The sequence below is a fragment of the Balaenoptera ricei genome, chromosome 13 (genome assembly GCF_028023285.1).
Source record: "Balaenoptera ricei isolate mBalRic1 chromosome 13, mBalRic1.hap2, whole genome shotgun sequence".
Taxonomy (NCBI): Eukaryota; Metazoa; Chordata; class Mammalia; order Artiodactyla; family Balaenopteridae; genus Balaenoptera; species Balaenoptera ricei.
Window position 1 is genome coordinate 64,690,403 of NC_082651.1, and position 18,990 is coordinate 64,709,392.

The 18,990-nt window shown below is 42.1% G+C and overlaps 1 protein-coding gene and 1 pseudogene across 3 annotated transcripts in view; one reads left to right on the forward strand and one right to left on the reverse strand.

Moving 5' to 3' along the window:
• Positions 1 to 18,990, reverse strand: part of PRKCE (protein kinase C epsilon) — a 604,085-nt gene that overhangs the window by 245,297 nt on the left and 339,798 nt on the right. For all 3 annotated transcript variants that reach the window (XM_059943431.1, XM_059943429.1, XM_059943432.1), the window contains exons 8-11: positions 12,177 to 12,319; positions 9,679 to 9,775; positions 6,681 to 6,880; positions 3,973 to 4,146 (exon numbers count right to left, since the gene is read on the reverse strand). In XM_059943431.1, coding sequence (XP_059799414.1) covers positions 3,973 to 4,146; positions 6,681 to 6,880; positions 9,679 to 9,775; positions 12,177 to 12,319 — 614 coding nt within the window. The remainder of the gene's footprint in view (positions 1 to 3,972; positions 4,147 to 6,680; positions 6,881 to 9,678; positions 9,776 to 12,176; positions 12,320 to 18,990) is intronic.
• Positions 14,690 to 15,457, forward strand: LOC132377280 (pleckstrin homology domain-containing family F member 2-like; annotated as a pseudogene).

Consider the following 18,990-nt stretch of genomic DNA (forward strand, 5'->3'; position numbering starts at 1 on the left):
CTTCCCCCTCCCCGTGTCCTCAAGTCCATTCTCTATGTCTGCATCTTTATTCATGTCCTGCCCCTAGGTTTTTCAGAACCATTTTTTTTTTTTTTTAGATTCCATATATATGTGTTAGCATATGGTATTTGTTTTTCTCTTTCTGACTTACTTCACTCTGTATGACAGACTCTAGGTCCATCCACCTCACTACAAATACCTCCATTTCATTTCTTTTTATGGCTGAGTAATATTCCATTGTATATATGTGCCACAGCTTCTTTATCCATTCATCTGTCAATGGACACTTAGGTTGCTTCCATGTCCTGGCTATTGTAAATAGAGCTGCAATGAACACTGTGGTACATGACTCTTTTGGAATTATGGTTTTCTCAGGGTATAAGACCAGTAGTGGGATTGCTGGGTCGTATGGTAGTTCTGTTTTTAGTTTTTTAAGGAACCTCCATACTGTCCTCCATAGTGGCTGTATCAATTTACATTCCCACCAACAGTGCAAGAGGGTTCCCTTTTCTCCACACCCTCTCCAGCATTTGTTTGTAGATTTTTTGATGATGGCCATTCTGACCGGTGTGAGGTGATACCTCATTGTAGTTTTGATTTGCATTTCTCTAATGATTAGTGATGTTGAGCATCCTTTCAAGTGTTTGTTGGCAATCTGTGTATCTTCTTTGGAGAAATGTCTATTTAGGTCTTCTGCCCATTTTTGGATTGGGTTGTTTGTTTTTTTGATATTGAGCTGCATGAGCTGCTTGTAAATTTTGGAGAGTAATCCTTTGTCAGTTGCTTCGTTTGCAAATATTTTCTCCCATTCTGAGGGTTGTCTTTTCATCTTGTTTATGTTTTCCTTTGCTGTGTAAAAACTTTTAAGCCCCATCCCTTATTGAGTAAACTCTTCCACTTGAGAATCACCTTCCTTTTTGCTGATAACTCCATACCCAGCACCTACCTCAGAGTCAGGTGAACAACAGCTCCTTTTTAAAAACATGATGACTGGTTGCCATAGGAAAAGCCACATTTTCTGATGGTTAAGCTGGGGGGTTACAAGATGATTCCTCATAAGATTCCTTTCTAGTAAGCAGAGGTCCTTCGGCGAAGTTTAAATATGATTTGCTTTAGAAAAATTAGATGAGCGTACATCTGTCACGTAAAGTGAGATGTGCCATGTTCTACTGAGCAACGGTGGTCTGGGACTTGCTCCTGTAACTGTCGCTACCTGACACTGGCCTGAGAAAAGAGTTAGCAAACCTCTGAACTTCAGAGGAGAGTCCCTTCTCTCCCCAACCTCACCCTCTGCCACCCAGATACCGATCTCCATGTCACTTTGGTCACTGTTCTGCCGTAAAGGAAACTCATGGTGCTGTACGATGCCATCTTGTGCTCCAAGAGCAGCCACACAATGAGGACCCTCAGCCTATTCTAATCGCACAGAAGAGAACACTGCTGACGCTGAGGACATCATTCCTGCTCCCTCACTCATTCACCAAGAGGGCAGGGAAGCACAGCCTCCGCTCTGGCTCTCCAGGTCCACCACGTACAGGGGGTTCACAGGGTCCCTACAACTGGACTGGATCCCTCCTGGGGTGTCAGACCTCTTGGCAATGTGTCCAAAGAAAGCAAGCTCGTGTGGATCCCTGCCTAGGAAACCAGCTCAGTGGGTGAAAGAGATGGCACAGCTGCTAGACGCAGGGGAAGAGGGGGGGTCTCCCCACAGAGGGGATACAACATGATGTCAGAGCAAGTCCCCACTGGACTGGGAGTCGCAGAGATGAGATGGTAAGTTCAACTTGGCCAATACCAAGTATCTGTGGGCAAAAGACTTACTTCTCTGAAATCTGACTTTCTCACTGGTGCAAAAAGAAGACTAGAAGAGAGAATTTTTAAAAAATCTTCCAACCCTCCAATTCTGAGAGTGACAACCTACCGGTTGTGAGGCCCTCTGACAGGTACCATGGAAGATAAAGAGATATAGGGTACATTTCTCATTAATCCAGGATCATGCTCATGTGGAGAAAAGAGGAAAGCTGACCTCGTGACTGACCCTCTATTATCACACTGGATTCTGCGTGTGTACACATACACACACATGCACGGACGCACAAATATCAGGCAATATATACTAGATATCCTTGTTTTGGATGTGTGTTAAGTGCTATACTTGTTCAGAAGAGGGATTTCCAGATTTTCAGGAGATATTTCATATTCTCCTGAGAGATTTCAGAGGGTTAGGAAAAATTTCATTAGATCAGTGTTTGGAATGGGTAGTGACAGTGAGGTAAAGCTTGGGATCACATCATTGGGAAATAGTAGATTAAGTAAAGGTAATATATATATTTTTCCATTGCAGGTCTCCTCAGCAACTTTGACAAGCAAATGTATGTTGAGACACTCTAAAAGAGAGGTCAAGACTGCAGTGTCCCAAATTATGGGCCAGAGAGTCTTTCATTCTTTTTTTTTTCTTTTAACATCTTTATTGGAGTATAATTGCTTTACCATGTTGTTAGTTTCTGCTGTATAACAAAGTGAATCAGCTATACGTATACATATATCCCCATATCTCCTCCCTCTTGTGTCTCCCTCCCACCCTCCCTAACCCACCCCTCTAGGCGGACACAAAGCACCGAGCTGATCTCCCTGTGCGATGCAGCTGCTTCCCACTAGCTATCTATTTTACATTTGGTAGTGTATATATGTCCATGCCACTCTCTCACTTCGTCCCTTTTATTCTGAAAAGTTTCTCAAGTGAGGAAGGTTCAGAGAAATACCCTTTGGGAAACAGTGTACCAAAGAGACTGTAAATTCCCTGAGGTCGGGGACTGGGCCTTGCTCACCACTGTCTCTCCAGCACGTGGCACGACACTGGGCACATGGAAAGGGTTCAATAAAATATAATAAAATAAAAATTGGCCAAATGACCAAATGAGTAATTGTTGAATTCCAAGTGGAAAGACTGGCATTCGCAATGACATGGTGGTGAGAGTATGCCAAGGAGCAAGGAATCATCTGTCCAAGGTGGAACCCGTCACTGTCTGGGCTCCAGATGGATACGGGTAAGCGTTTCAGGTGAGGCTGCCTTTGCCTCCTCAAGGAGCCAAGGGCTACAAATCCTTAAGGCATCCTGAAAGACTTTCACTCATTTTATTCCCCAAAATGGGGTAATAAAAGAGCTTCATGAAGAATGTTGGCATTTCTCTTCTTTACTAAGAATAAGTAACAAATGAGTTAAGGATACTCATCGGTCAGACTCCATAATGTACTTACAGATTATTTTCATTTCTTTACTGCCACCTTCTGGTCCCCAGGCACCTACTTGGTAGTTTTAAAATGCTACCTTATATTTGTGGTTCACGATGGCATCCTATTTTTTTTTTTTTTTTTTTTTGGCATGCCACATCGCTTGCGGGATCTTAGTTCCCAGACCAGACATCGAACCCGGGCCGGCAGTGAAAGCGTCGAATCCTAACCACTGGACCGCCAGGGAATTCCCCACGATGGCATTTTAAGCACTTGTTCACATCCTTTACCTCATATGACATTAGACAGGTTAGATGTGGTTCGGGTAGCCTTTACTCTTTTTTCATTTGATCTGAAGGCCATAAAGAACTTAAGGGATTTGCCTAGTGACAGAAAGTTAGGAGCTGAGAAAGGACTAACCATGCCTGTTGTTTTCTCCAAGGAGCAAACACCGGGGTTAGTCATTCGGCTTTGTCCAGCTACATTCGCAAAGACTTCTATCGCCCTCTCATCCCTTCACAAGCACAACCTGGAATGGAAAATCCCTTGCCCTTAAAAAAGAGAATACTGTTCAAATATACCTTGATCTTTTCAAGGGTAAAATCCATTCCACTTTACAAGGTCTTTGAGAAAAGAATGTAGGGGATCTATGATTGATTTTTTTATCTCACAGTCAAGATACCATAGTGTCCTACAGCACAACCCCAAGATGGAGGTCCACCAGCTTCTTCTGAAACATACCTTGGTCTGGAAGCAGCAATAGAGTTGGGTTAGGTACGGGTGTTTCCGCGCCAGAGCCAAAATCCTCTTCTCTGTCATTGTGCAGTCTACATCATCATCCTGAAGGATGACATCCTTCTTCAGGACCTTCACAGCATATACTTCATCTTTGCCTTTGAGCTCCGCCAACATGACCTGTAATCAACCAAAACCACCCCGTAAGTCTATACTTGTAGGGAATCAAAAGAAACCCAAGTCAACATCAAATGCTTTAAAAACTAACTCCTTTTTTAAATTTTAAATAGCATAATAGTATTTAAAATGTAAAGACTACCCATCCTAATACAGCTACTACAATTTATTTATTTTTAATCTCTAACAGTGTCCAGGCAAAGAAAAGTTCAATGCACATCTATTAAATAATTACTCATATGTTCATATAATTTGTCATACTTGCAATTAGAGTACAGCAAATAGATTTGTTTTTAACTGAACATTATTTCATAAGCATTTCTGTACATGGTCTCCACCATATCATGGTTGCTGATACTCAATTCAAGTATATCAGCAACAGTTAAACCATTTACCTCATATTAGACACTTGAGTTACATCTAATTATTAAGTATTATATAAATAAACTGCATCAAGCATTTTTATACGTATAATTTTTTCTTTCTTTTATACCACAGTTTTAAGATGGAAAGCCTTAGAAGTGGATTATAGAGTGAAATATTTCGCACATTTCCTAACTGACTTTCAAAGAGGATGTACAATATAATCTGCCACTAGCAATGTAGAAGTGCTTTAGTTTCATGCAAATTTACCAACAGTGGGTGCTTTCACTTAAAAAACATTTTTGCTCATGTCACGGGTGTGAAATGTTACCTCAATGCTGTTTTAACTTGTAATGAAACTAAAAATATTTGTTTTCTAATTATATTTATTTTTTGTGCGAATTATTTGTCAATTTCCTCCGTCTAGTTATCTATTTTCTTACACATCTGTATGAGCTTGGTATATAAAGTTACTACCACTTTACTTTTTGCAAATGTTTTTCTAAGACTGTTTTATGATTTTCTGTTATCTTTTTCTATTGAACAGGGTCCCGTATCTTATGTAGTCGAATCTGTCCTTGTTTACCTTTATGGTTTCCTCTATAGCTTTAAAGCTGGGAATGTGATTCCTTCTCTAGAGAGCAAATTAACAGTTCTATTTTCTTAAAGTTTTCCTATCATTTGATATTTTTGCACTCATTTCCCTATAAATGTGACAAGACTTTCTCCCATTAAATAACTCCTAAGTACAGTATTCTAGTAGAGCTAAAGAACAGTAACTCAGAGGCTTCACGAGGGTGTTCAGGATGTTACCCTGAAGACCTTTGTCGCCCACATATAATACAAACTCTTTAAAACTGGCTCAAACTTTGGCTGCAATTTCTCTGAAGAAGCAACCTAAATACTCCAGAGTCATCAAAGTTCCCATCCTGCTTATACCCTATGGAAACCTGGAAACTCTGAGCCTGCTTCTTTCCCCTTGAATCTTGCTTAAAATTAAACCAGGTCCTGCTCACATCCCAGAGTTATGCCTCCTCAGAGGACTGGGGTCTGTTTCTTATTTAACCAGTCTCCAAAGAATGTGATTGCTTCAGCTTTTGCCATTTAAGCCAATCCCAGTTCCTTTCCTGCCACTGCGATCTCAGGATGAGATGGGGCAGGTGAGATGGGTTAAGAACCGGGTCTCATAGCCTGGGGGTTCCAGAGAGCCACTCCCTTCGGAGAGAAGTGGAGCAGGTCTGCAGCTCAGCCTGCAAAAGTCCAGGACGCGTGAGGGCATGGGACCCCTGGGAGCTCCCAGAGCCAGGCACCTGGGCCCCAGAGCACCGGCGCTCTGCTCTGGGAGGTCCTAGAAAGATGACTCCCATCGACCCCTAGGCATGGCTTTGTGAAGAGCAGGAATAATCAGGGGTCTGAACTGAAGTGTTAACCAGCTTCCTAGGCTCTCTGCCCTTCCATCTTCTTTCTAAAATAAACCGGGATTATTTTTCCATCTCACCCCACCTTCAGAATGCTGGCTGATCACTGCAAATGCTTTAGTGGGCACACACTGCACCCACGCCCCACATCGCTGTGTCGGGCTCGGGGTGAGCAGGAGAGGGAGAATGGAACCGAGGGCAGTGGCCCCTCATTCAAGACATGAGACAGTTGTGCTCAATCTCTTGCCAGGTGCAGAGGATAAACAAGACATTTAGTCAGGGGCAGAAAAGTCAGTTGAATAACATTATATTTCCAAAGTAATACATGCTAAGATTTCCTTTGAGCCCCAAGTTCACTGAGGGCAGAGATTCTAGAGTTCATTTCCAAAGTCTTCATGATGAATTAAAACCAGAATTTCAGGCGGATCTCTGAAGGGAAGAAAGCTATCGTTACTATTATCGATAATGGCATGCCAAGCACACGTAATGCAATTTAAACCGTTCCAAGTGCTTTCTCCCCCACTCTCTCACTTGATTCCTATCCCCATTTGACAAACGAGAAAAACTAAATCCCAGAGAGGTGGAATGACTACACTGAAGTCCCACAGCTAGTTAGCAGCAGAACCCTGGCTCCTGTCTGCTTGGCCTCAGGCCATTTGCACTCAACAAGGAAGGAAAACATAAGCAGACTAGGCTGAAATGTTCATCACTTAATCTTGGATCAAACCAGCAGCCCTGCCCCTGCATGTCACAGACCTTGCCGAAGCTGCCTTTGCCCAACACCTTGATGAAGTTGAACTCATCCAGGCCCAAGCGCTTGGCCTGGCCTTGCCGGACTTCACCATTCTCGCCCGGGCTCGCCAGCTGGCCGTCGGTGGATGCTGCTGCCCTGTGCTCCTCCCCTCGGTTGTCAAATGACAAGGCCTTCCGGATGTTGTTTTCAAGTTCTTTTATTTCTAGGGCCAAGGGTGACAAGATATTGCATTAGCGCATACCTCACGAGCCCTTCCCATTAGGATTTAATACTCAGAATTTACCCCCATGAGCTCTCAGCCCTCTTTCTGGTTTTTCATAGCAGCAGACCCAGTAGGGCATCCCTTTACGTGCCTTCATTTGCTCTGCACACTTTCCTTGGCACCTAACGTAGAGCAAGGCCTAGGCATGCAAAGAGGAGGCCGTCCCCGCCAACCAGCTCCTTCAGATCTTCCTTTTACTCTGGGATCAGGCCACCTCTCTGAAAGCCCCCTTCAGCCAGTAGCCTGTTTATTCCATTATTCTAGGTGTAATGCAGGAATCCTGGCCTTCTCTGGAACCTCGCAGAGTCCCAAAGGCAACAGGTACCCTTCAAGGTTCCTTTGAAAATTAGAACAATGACTAATGGAGAACCATTGTTACAGTAATTATTGGTGAGGTAATTATTTCAATAGCTGGGACTAAGAAGCCTTTACCTTCTAAGGGAGTTTATTTGGCCTTGTTGCTGGGTTTATTCTAAACACCCATCTTACACAAGGTTATTTAACAAAATGAGCAATGGGCTTATCATTACCAAAAGAACTGCTTCCCAAGAGTGACATGCTGCAAATTTATCTTGGATGGGACAGGGATTCCTCAGTACAATTTCACAACTATGACACAGCCTTGTGCCCCTCCAGAGTATGTGACCTGAATTACCTGGGGATGATAAGGCTGGATGATCCTTTGACCTTTTCTATTTGAGGAAGCTTTATTGTTAGCTATATATTCACCAAGACATACACTCCTCTGTGTAGAAATGGGCATCTTAAGCATAACCCATTTTTAAAAGATGCTCGTGAATAACTGGGATCACAGGAGGGGAACACAAACTACTGACCCTTGGGAATCAGAATCACGCATTAGTGACCACGTGCTGCTTGACATAAAGACAACTTCGGCATCTTTTCAGAAGGACTGAGGCCCATGAGAGCTCACTCCAGGAACCTGGAGATCTTCCTTAGATCTGGAGTTTGAGTCCTCTGAGATGTGTCGGGACAGGGTAGAGGGGAGGGGTGAAGACAGCTTCCGAGTCTACAGATATGCCCACGCCAATTCTGCAGTTTTCTATCTCTTACTCTTAACTAAGTATAACTTTTGGTCTCAGCACAGAGCTTCTCAGCATAACTTCCAAGGCAAGTTAATAAATGGATTTTGGAAGACAGAACTTGGATGCTTGGGGATATTAAAACTTGAAGACAATGTCTTTCTATGTGTTCTTACAACAGAGGGAAGAGGAATAGCGCCTTATTTCTGCTCTGCAATAATGCCATGTCTTGCTAAGAGGGTTTTCACGTCCCTTTGTGCTCACAACACTGCTGGGGAATGCCGTACTTGCACTGACTGGGGCCAAAGAGAGGTCTTGAGGGGCACGGTGTCCTGCCAAGGCTGGACAGCACTCTGGGCAAGGACCAGGCCTAGAAACCCGGGCACCTCATCCCTTACTTGGGGTCTCTTTACCACATGACGCTGTCTCCTTGAAGCTCTCAAAGGAGCTCTCAGCATTAAAAAAGGGAAACATGAAAATACCCACACTGGGCCGGGATAGTACCTGCTTGCTTGGAGGCCCCAGAGTACCGTCAGCTTACTAACAGATGGGTCAAACCTCTTTTGAAATGAAGCAGAGTATAAAGATGCAGAAAGTAAACCAGAGCAGCATGAAGAGGGACTCAGACCAATTATTTTGTGGCCTCAGGACTGGCACACCCCCTTGCAGCTGTTTTATTTACTCCTAGGTAAGAAGGGCTGGGTCACAGTGATGACCCCCAGGGGGGGTTCAATGGCATGGATTCTGAGAACGGGGTCCCTATGCCAGGAGGGGCGCAGTCTCACCCTTACCACTGACTTAGTTCCTGACCTTTGGACAAACCTTTTCAACTCTCTGCCTTCCACTTCCCACCCTGTAACCTGGGGACAGTAAGGGAGCATGGACAAGAGAGTTGGCGTGAGCATAAAATTAGGATAAGGAAGACGAAAGAAAAGGGGCTACAGAACATCAAGGCACTACTGTTATGATTCATTAATGATTGTGAATGTTCTGCCGATGCAAAAATCCCTTCCCAGTGAGATCTGGTTCTGGTCACCAGAGGGGAAGGTCTTAAACGTGTAAGTCCCTCCTCAGCCTCGGCATCCTTGGATGCCTGTAGAATTCAGAAACCTTTGATGACTTTCAGCACCTTCTGACAGGGAAGGAAATGTCCTGAGCTGAGCTCTAGAGGGGATTCAGTCCTAGAGCTGGCTTCCTCCCCACTGCTTCTCCCAGACTCTTCGCCAGCTTCACCTTCCTATCCCCACCCATCCCCCGACTCCTGCCCTGTTCTCAGGTTTCGGGTACCATGATGAGAGTCAGGGAGGAAGGAAGTCAGACTCAACTGAGCAGTGCTGACGGGCCTGGGAGCAGACGCTGGGCAGCGGGGTAAGAGAAGTGCTTCTCCCTCTCCTGAACGTGGAATCAGGGAGAGGCAAAAGAAAAGAAAGAACCACAGCACCCCAGCTCTCTCTCTCTCACCCTGCCTGGGGCGGGGATTTCAGGCTGGCACAGCCATTTAGTACCTCACCCTCAAGAAAGCCTTGTAGAGGGAAAGCACAGCTAAGGAGTCAGCTGGGAAAGGTCATCTGGAGATGCTCCAGGGCTGCTGGCTGTTTCTGCTCACAAGGCCATTCTTGGATGAAGAGGCCTCGGGCTCCCTCGTCCTTCCAAGGACAGAGCTCAGAGGTAAAGAAGCAAATCTGAGAGTCTCACCTTGGTCACAAGGGGAGGTGGGGGCCGACTTGGATCGATCTTCCTCAGACGGTGAGCTTCCAGAAGCAGGCTGTGGGGACTCAGCACCAGCAATGAGCTAGAGAGAGGGAGAGAACGAGGGGAGAGAGGGATCAGAAGGGAGTGTGGGGAGTTTCCCTGAGGTCAAAAGCATCAAGAAACGATGCCAGGGGCCCTAGGAGTCCCTGGCGCACAGTAGCAGTTGCTGAATTGACAATTTGAAGGCAGAGACTCAAGGTTTCATTTGCCAGTTAAAGGGAAGAACACAAGAGATGTCAGTTTGCTTGATTTTTATTCTATCCAAATACAGCTGACCTTTCCAAGCAAAGCCTAACCTTACCCCTTCCATGAAACCTCCTCTGCCTACCCAAGAAATGCAAGTTACCTCATCCAGAGCAACTTGACACTTGCCTCTAACAGCCGCTTGCCATTTACTCATTACCTTGTTCAGCTTTATTTAGTTTGGGGCTCTCTACTCAGGTAGACTGTAGGTTCTTTGAAAGTAAGACCCTATCTAGTATTTGTATTGCCCCTGGTGATTGCATAGAGTGATACACATAACAGAAGCTCAATAAACATCTTCAGGCGTATCGGTATTTGTCGGCAATTGGCAAATTTTAGCAGGACACCCCCAGTGAAGTCTACTTCCTGGCATAGATGCTGGCATATCCATTTTAAGTTCCCATTTAAGTCAGAGGTTTAGACTCAGAGATTGCAAGCCCTTCTGCTCCCTTTTACTCTTGATCTACCTGCTGTGCACACACGTTCTTTCTGGATGATGGACTACTTGCAAGGAGCAATGTGAAGGGAACCAAAGCTCTAGCAAGCCTGATGCTCCTGCAAAAAAGCCCTTTAAGCTTCTGGCCAAGGGCACTTGTCTCCCATCCTCTTGTACTAACTTGAGCTACTATTTGGTTCACTTGACTTTTTCCAGCTTTTGCATTAGAAGCATCAAAGCAATAAAAATATCAGGACTGAAGTCCTTTAGTCTTTGACTTTGTTCCTTCCTAAATTTCTCCATGTTGGCTTCTTACCTCCAGGATCTCCCAAATCCAGAACAGATAGACAATGCCTGGCTACTGCCATTATGGCCCATGTGAATACAGGGGAGGGGGCAGGTACTGAGTTTTCTCTGAAATGTTTCAGGACAATAAGGATTCTGCCTCAGTTTGCTTCTAGCAAGAAACCAAACCATGTCCCCTGAACAGGGCTCTCTGTAGAGCTCATAAATGTGTGTGTTCAACACTGTCATCGCAGGGTGTTCGTCTAACCCGCCTCCTCGGTGGGGCCCCAGCATTCTGGGTGCTGACATTCTGCTTGCAACTCCAATGTCTTGGGTCAATAACTGAAGTCCTGTTTCCACCAGTGGGACTGACAGAGCTGAGAAGAGCCCCCAGAAGCACAAAATCTCACAGTTAACCAGAGAAGAGAATGGTTTTTTCTCCAATCCTTAAAAAACTGCTTTGTTTATTAGAAAGGTAAGGAAGAAGCAGTCTAAGAAGATGGAAATAACCCAAACCTTCCCATTCAAGGGAAAAGGCTCCTCTGAGAGGCAGCAGGGAAAAGGTGTGGGCAGCTTCTAAAATGCCCTTCAGAAGGTATTTCAAGGGAAAATTCAGGGACAACATTTAGGAGTCAAGTTGGAGAGGCCCCAGAGTCAGGCTTGTTTTCTAGTAAAAAAAAAAAAAAAAATGCCTGATACTGGGCAACAAGGGCCACCCACCCCCACCAGGATTTCTTGCCCAGTTAACATGGTTCCAATTTTCTCATAACTTAGTCTTTCAGAGAATTCTTACATTTTCTAGGCTAGGAGCCAAGGCTAAGAAGGGCCTTCAAACAAAATGCTACGGATACCTTTAGCTCTATTTACATCTGTGGGCCCTGACTTACCAAAATAACATTTTAGCAAATGGATCTCTTCCTACTGACATTCAGAATGTCACATGGATAGAGACAGGGCTTTGGTCTCCAAAGACAGGCCCAGATGTTTCATGTCGCGGGACATAACAATATTCCTCGGGCAGCCGAGTGCTGGCACTATCACAAATCTTCTTGGCTTGCTCCCTAGAAAAGAATGTGGTTCCAGCTCTTCATCCATTTATCCTCATTAAAGTGATACCAGAGGCAAAGTCTGAGCACTGACATTGCTTTCATGCCAGTCCTGGAGGCAGATCAGTCTATTTCCCTGTCTAGAGTTGAGTCTCTTCTGGAGGGAATTCCAGAGTCCTCATTTTGAAGCTGACGTTCCCCTAAGAAACACCACACTTGAGACTTGCTTAGCTTTTCCCCACCTCTGGAACCGAAGGAGACTTTCATGTTACCTGCCTGACCTTTTCTTTTTTCTTGAAGCACGTGCTGCTTCAAGTCCAGTGTCTCAAACCCAGCAGTCTCAGAACTTCGCTCCAAGTGACACTCGGGAAGCCAACACAGAGATGCTGGCTCACAAAGAGCTCCAGAAACACCACCAAAGAGCCAGTTACCTTTTTCCTCCTCTGGCCACTATTGGTGATTTTGTCTGGAGTGACGCCCAGGTCGGCCAGCACTTTGGCAATGCCCCTGGCGTCCACGCCACAGTTGGGGGCCACGTTGGTCTCGCAGCGCCGGTGAACGTTCATCTTGCAGACTGTAAGGAAGCACAGAGGAGAGGCTTCCAAATGGTCACAACCTAAAACATTACCTTATTTTGTGCTGCTTGTAAAAGGAACACATGTTCATTCGTTAGAATTTGGAAAATGGAGAAAGACAAAAAAAGAAAAATGAAAGATCACCCACCATCCCCTCACACAGAACTAAAATCATCCATCAAACCACCATACGGAGATAACCAGTTTATGGATAAATAAAAATCACATTGAAATTTCCTTTCAGGGAGTAGAACACTGACCGTAGAACTTAATTGGTTTCTCTGAAGGAAGTTCATTTGGATGTTGAACCCAAATGGGTCCCCCGTACTCAGTTCACTCTATTACTCTGCTGAAATGTGGGAATATTCCCGAGAGAGGAATGCCCACAGTACAGCCTATCAAGATGCTCATCTGAAAACAAGGAGACTGAATGAGATGACCTCCAAGGCCCCTTTCAAATCCAAAATCTGGGTTCAAAGGCACAAAGGCCATGCTTGGATGTCTTTGTTTTGTCCACATCACTTCGTTGTCCTTGGTGTAGGACATCAAAGGCGAAGACGTAAACTGTCTGGGTTTCCAGTCCAGCACGTAAGGAGCTTGGAAGTTGTTGGTCTGCCCTAATGAGTAAAAAGCTGAACAAACTGGAAAATCAACAACTCTTCTTAAGATTTATCAGAGAAGTAAGGTCACAGGGCAAACCGCTGCCCTGAGGGAGAGACAGACAGGTAACTATATGAATCACAACTTAGTGGAGCAGAAACTCCCGAGCTGCAGCCCCGTGGAAACCAGCGCAGGGTAGGGAAGCTGGCACTGAAATTGGCGAACTGCTGGGGTCCCAGAGTGGACAGGTCTGAGAGTCAAAGACTCTAGGCTGACCCCGTCATAGGGGTCCCCGCACTTGGGGGAGCTTTACCTCTAGTTGTCTGACCAGGTTTCTCACAGTGAATACTGGAGAAAAATTCCCTCCTGCTTATGACAGGGGGAGAGGGAAAGGATTTTGAAACAGACCAGAGCACCCTATTCTTAACAAGGCCTACTCTCAGGAGAAGCTATTTCGTTCGCCACAGACTGAACTATTGTAGTTTTATCAGATCCTAAGCAACATGCGGGAAGAGAAATACCCAACTCCAGTCCATGCTAGCTATCCTGTCCCACATAGGTGGAGGTGGGGGGGGGGGGACCCTGAGAAACATGTCTAAGGCTCATAGTTCAGAGGCACAGGCTCACAGAAAGACTAAGATCTAATCATAGGACTACAGAATGCTTCCCCTCCCCCAACACCTTAGCACCATGTTACTAAAGGCCTTTTATTGCAGTTCCTGTTACCCAACACATCATGTCTGACGATCAGAAAAAAAAAAAAAAAAATTACAAGGCGTACTAAACGGCAAAAAACAGTTTGAAGAGACAGGGCAAGCAGCAGAACCAGACTGAGACATGGCAAGGATGTTAGAATAACCAGACCAGGAATTTACAACAACTATGATTGATATGTTACAGGCTCTAATCAATAAAGTAGACAGCATGTAAGAACAGATGGGCAAGCAGAGAGATGGAAATTCTAAGACAGACTCAGAAGGAAATGCTGGAACTCAAAAACACTGTAACAGAAACGAAGAAGGTCACTGATGGGCCCATTAGTAGAATGGACATAACTGAGAAAAGAATCTCTGAGCCTGAGGATATGTCAATAGAAACTTCCAAAACAGAAAAGCAAGGGAAACATACTGAAAAAAAAGGAAAAGAATATCTAAGAAATGTGGAATGATTACAAAAGGTGTAACATATGTGTATGGGAATACTAGAAGGAGAAAAAAGGGAAAAATGAACAAAAGAAATATTTGAAGCAAAAATGACTGAGAGTGCCCTCAAATTAAAGTCAGACACCAAACCACAGACCCAGTAAGCTTAGAGAACACCAAGCAGGATAAATGACAAAAATCAAAACCAATAACAAACTACACCTAGGCATATCATATACAAGCTGCATAAAATCAAAGATAAAGAAAAATAATCCTGAAAGAAACCAGAAGGAAATAACACCTTACCTACAGAGAAGCAAAGATAAGAATTACATCTGACTTCTTCTCAGAAACCACATAAGCAAGAAGAGAGTACAGTGAAATATTTAAAGTACTGAGAGGGAAAAAAAAATTGCAGAATTCTGTAGCCTGTGAAATTATCCTTCAAAAGTGAAGGAGAAATAAAGACTTTCTCAGACAAATAAAAATTGAAGGAATTTGTTGCCAATAGACCTGCCTTGCAAGAAATGTTAAAAGAAGTTCTTCAGGCAGAAGGGGAGAGGCAGCATGTGGAAAGGAGGGCCTCTGGAGTGTGGAGTTCCCAAGTTTGGAGGCTATTAGCAAAAGATGGTGGATCGCTTGGCAAACAGTGAAGCTAATACTAGATGTAAAAATATAGTAGAAAACTGTTTTGGAGCTGCTGGCCAACCCTTAACTATACCTGGATGGGTTCTTATTGGAGAAGGAGTATTGACTAAGTTGTGCAGAAAAAAGCCTAAAGCAAGGCAGTTTTTCTTATTTAATGATATTCTTGTATATGGCAATATTGTCATCCAGAAGAAAAAATATAACAAATAACATAGTATTCCCCTGGAAAATGTCACAATTGATTCTATCAAAGATGAGGGAGACTTGAGGAATGGATGGCTGATCAAGACACCAACTAAATCATTTGCAGTTTATTCTGCCACTGCCACTGAGAAATCAGAATGGATGAATCACATAAGTAAACGTGTTACTGATTTGCTCTCCAAAAGTGGGAAGACACCCGGTAATGAACATGCTGCTGTCTGGGTTCCTGACTCTGAGGCAACTGTATGTATGCGCTGTCAGAGAGCAAAATTCACACCTGTTAATCGTCATCACCACTGCCGCAAATGTGGTTTTGTTGTCTGTGGGCCCTGCTCTGAAAAGAGACTTCTTCTTCCCAGCCAGTCCTCTAAGCCTGTGAGGATTTGTGACTTCCACTATGACCTGCTTTCTACTGGGGACGTGGCCAGGTGCCAGCCTACTAGATCGGACTCTTATAGTCAGTCATTGAAGTTTCCTTTAAATGATGTATCTGATGATGATGATGATGATGATGATGATGATGATGATGATAGCAGTGACTAAAGGCATATTTTGAAATATTTAATCGGATGTGACTATCTGAGAAATCAGCTCTGGGGGGAATGTAAAATCCTGAGCTTTCTGTCAATTTTGCTCTAGCCATGAATTTGCCTGAGAAACTTTTAACCTATGTGCCTCAATATATTCTATAGAAAATAGGTCCTGTTACCAATCCCCAACCCCAACTGCTGCTGCCACTCTCTCCTCACCTCACCCAGCTCCCTATTCTTCTACAGGGATAGACTATTGCGAATATATCAGAAAAATTTTTGGTTTCTTATTCTTGTTTTAATTCTACACTATTTTCTTGAATGGTTGGGAAAAGATGTTTATTTAACATATCACGTACTATACTGTTGTTTATTATATGTTCTGTAATATGGAAAAACTAAAAGCAAAGAATGATGGAAAAGGAGTATGACGTGGTTAGCTAATAATGTTATTAGCTTTTTTCTAACCATCCTATCTAAAGGTTAAGACACCAGTTACAGAAATACATGCTTTGGAAATACTTTGTTTGACTTTTTCATATAGCAGGTGGTGCCTTATCATAATAGCACTGTTGCATGTAATAAGCCCCTACCGTCTCACTTTTTAGTTTGTTTTAAAAATACACTGGTGCTCTTTGAGGTGTAAAATGAATGTTATAAATGGGTGTAATTAGAAAATACTTCTCATTTGACAGCTACAAATAACTAAATTTAGAGGTTCTTTATTCCATATGAATAAATATTTTTCCATAAAATAGTTGTGATTACTGTATATTTTTACTTTTTGTAGGTACCAAATTATAATTGTCATTCTGAGGAATTTGGTTTGAAATTTATCAAATACAAATTGTCATTGCATTATTTCTACTTTTAATAAGACATATTTTTAGGTGTAAATTCATCTGCTTTAACATTGTTTCTAGAATGAAAAATCTTATACAACTTCTTGAAATTAACCAATCTCTTTTAAAAAAATCTCATGCTAGAGCACAGATCTACTTAGGCTGAAGATCTGGAAGAAATGATGTATGAGAATGGTTAGGAGAGACCAGTTAAGTTTGACTAGACTTCATATTTCTGGAAGTATTTTCTATTTCAGTGTGCAACTATCTTGAATTTACAAATATTGTGTTATATTTTATAAAGTTTTGTAAAGTCCCAAACAATATTTCTATTTTTGTAAAACAATTGTATGTTTAATCTGTTTCTGAAATCATTTTGCAATCTATGGAAATAGAGTAGCAACTGATCTTTCTAAATTGTGAACTTTATTGAGTCAGTCTAGATTGCTTTTAAGAAGACGTAATTTTTCACTCTTTGCTTTTGAAGCAGCCATTAGGTTGAAAGTATATTTATCATATAAAATGGTGCATTTTGCACTACTCTCTCCATTTGTATGCTGCAAATAACTGTAATCTTTCAAATATGAAAAATCAGTCTGAAGTTTGTTTTAAATTCTAAATTCTTTTGTTTTAAAATCGTTAAATCTGGATATATTGCAAATGTCATGAGAGGTTTGATTTAGTAACTTGTGATGGAGGATTCTTTGGTTTGGTTAAGGCACTAACTTTACTTTTAAATTGTGAAAGCACCTGAGATATATAGATCTCCCTTTAGGAAATGTGAAAGAAAGGCACAACAGGTTTTTTTGTTTGTTTTAATATCATATGGACTTCTGTTTCTAAGCAATATTTACATATAATCAATAAACATATCCAAAAAGGACCATGAAATCTGAGAAGTGCTAATGGAGACTTGCTGGTACATAGGAACCTAGCAAATTCAGGAACCAAGGGGAAATGTTCTGAGATAACATTTATGTTGTCAACCTCTATTGACTCTGTTTTTACAATAAAAAATATTTTACAACTTAAAAAAAAAAATAGTTCTTCAGAAAGAAGGAAAATGATATCAGTCAAAAACTCAGATCTACATAAAGAAAGGAAGAGCATCAGAGAAGGAATAAGTGATGCTAAAATAAAAACTTTTAGTTTTTAAATTCTTACTTGATCTAACAAATAACAATTTTTCAAAATAATAATAGCAACAATGTTTTCAATTATTATGCTTATATATATGTATAGAAAATATATGCTTATGTATAAGTGAAATGAATGACTACAACAATATAAGGAGTGGGACAGAGGAACTAGGAGCATTTTGTTATTATAAGGTACTTGCACTACCCATGAAGTATTAGAGTGTTGTTTGAAAGTGGACTTGGATTAGTTGTAAATGTATATTGCAAACTCTAGGGTAAGCACTAAAATAAGAAAAAAGGAGGAGGAGGAGGGGGTGAGGAGGGGCATAACGGGGAGGGGGATGAGGGGGAGAGGAAGGGGGAGGAGGAGAAGAACTGATATGCTAAGAAGAGAAAATGGAATCATATAAAATGTTCAATTAAAACCACAAAAGGTGGAAAGAATGTGGAAGACAAAAACAGGAACAGAGAACAAGGGCATCAAATGGAAAACAATAGCAAAAAAGGTAGTCATTAATCCAACTATGCTGATAATCAATTTAAATGTCAATGGTCTAAATACACCAATTAGAAGACAGGGATTGTCAGAATGGATCACAAAACAAGACCCAGTACGTATCATCTACAAGAAACACACTTTAAATATAAGACACATACAGATTAAAATTAAAGTTATGGAGAAAGATATACGATGTTAACACTAATCAAAAGAAGGCAGGAGTAGCTATATTAATTTCTGACAGGGCAGACTTCAGAGCAAGGAAAGTTATCAGAGACATCAAAGGGCACAATGATAAAGGGGTCAATTCTCCAAGAAGACACTAAAAACCTTAATATGTATGCACGTAACAACAGAGCACCAAAATACGTAAGGCAAAAACAGCGAACTGCAAGGAGAAATAGATGAACCAACTATTATGGTTGAAGACTTTAACACCCCTCTATCAGAAATGGACAGATACAGAAGGCAGAAAATCAGTAAGGACATAGTTGAAGTCAACAGTCACATTAATCAACTGGATATTTATTGACTGCCTCATCCAACAACAGCAGAACACACATTCTTCTCAAGCTCACATGGAACATTTACCAAGACAGAGCACAATCTGAGGCATAAAACACATCTTAACAATTTTAAAATAATAGAAATCATACAATATCTGTTCTCAGACCACAGTGGAATTAAATCAGAAATCAATAAAAGAAACATATTTGGAAAAATCCCCAAATACTTGGAAATTAAATAACATACTGCTAAGTAACACATGGGTCAAAGAAGAAATCTCATGAGAAATTTTAAAATATTTTGAACTGATTGAAAATGAAAATACAACTTTTCATAATTAGCAGGATGCAGCAAAAGCACCCTTGAAAGATACAATCTGCCAAAACTCACACATGTAATACAGTGTAAAAGATCTATATCTATTAAAGAAATAAAATCAGTAATTAATAGCCTTCCAAGACAGCTAGTACCAGGCTCAGATAGGTTCACTAGTGAATTCCAGGACCACACACTTAAGGAAGAAATTATACCAATCCTCTACAATATCTTCTAGAAGATG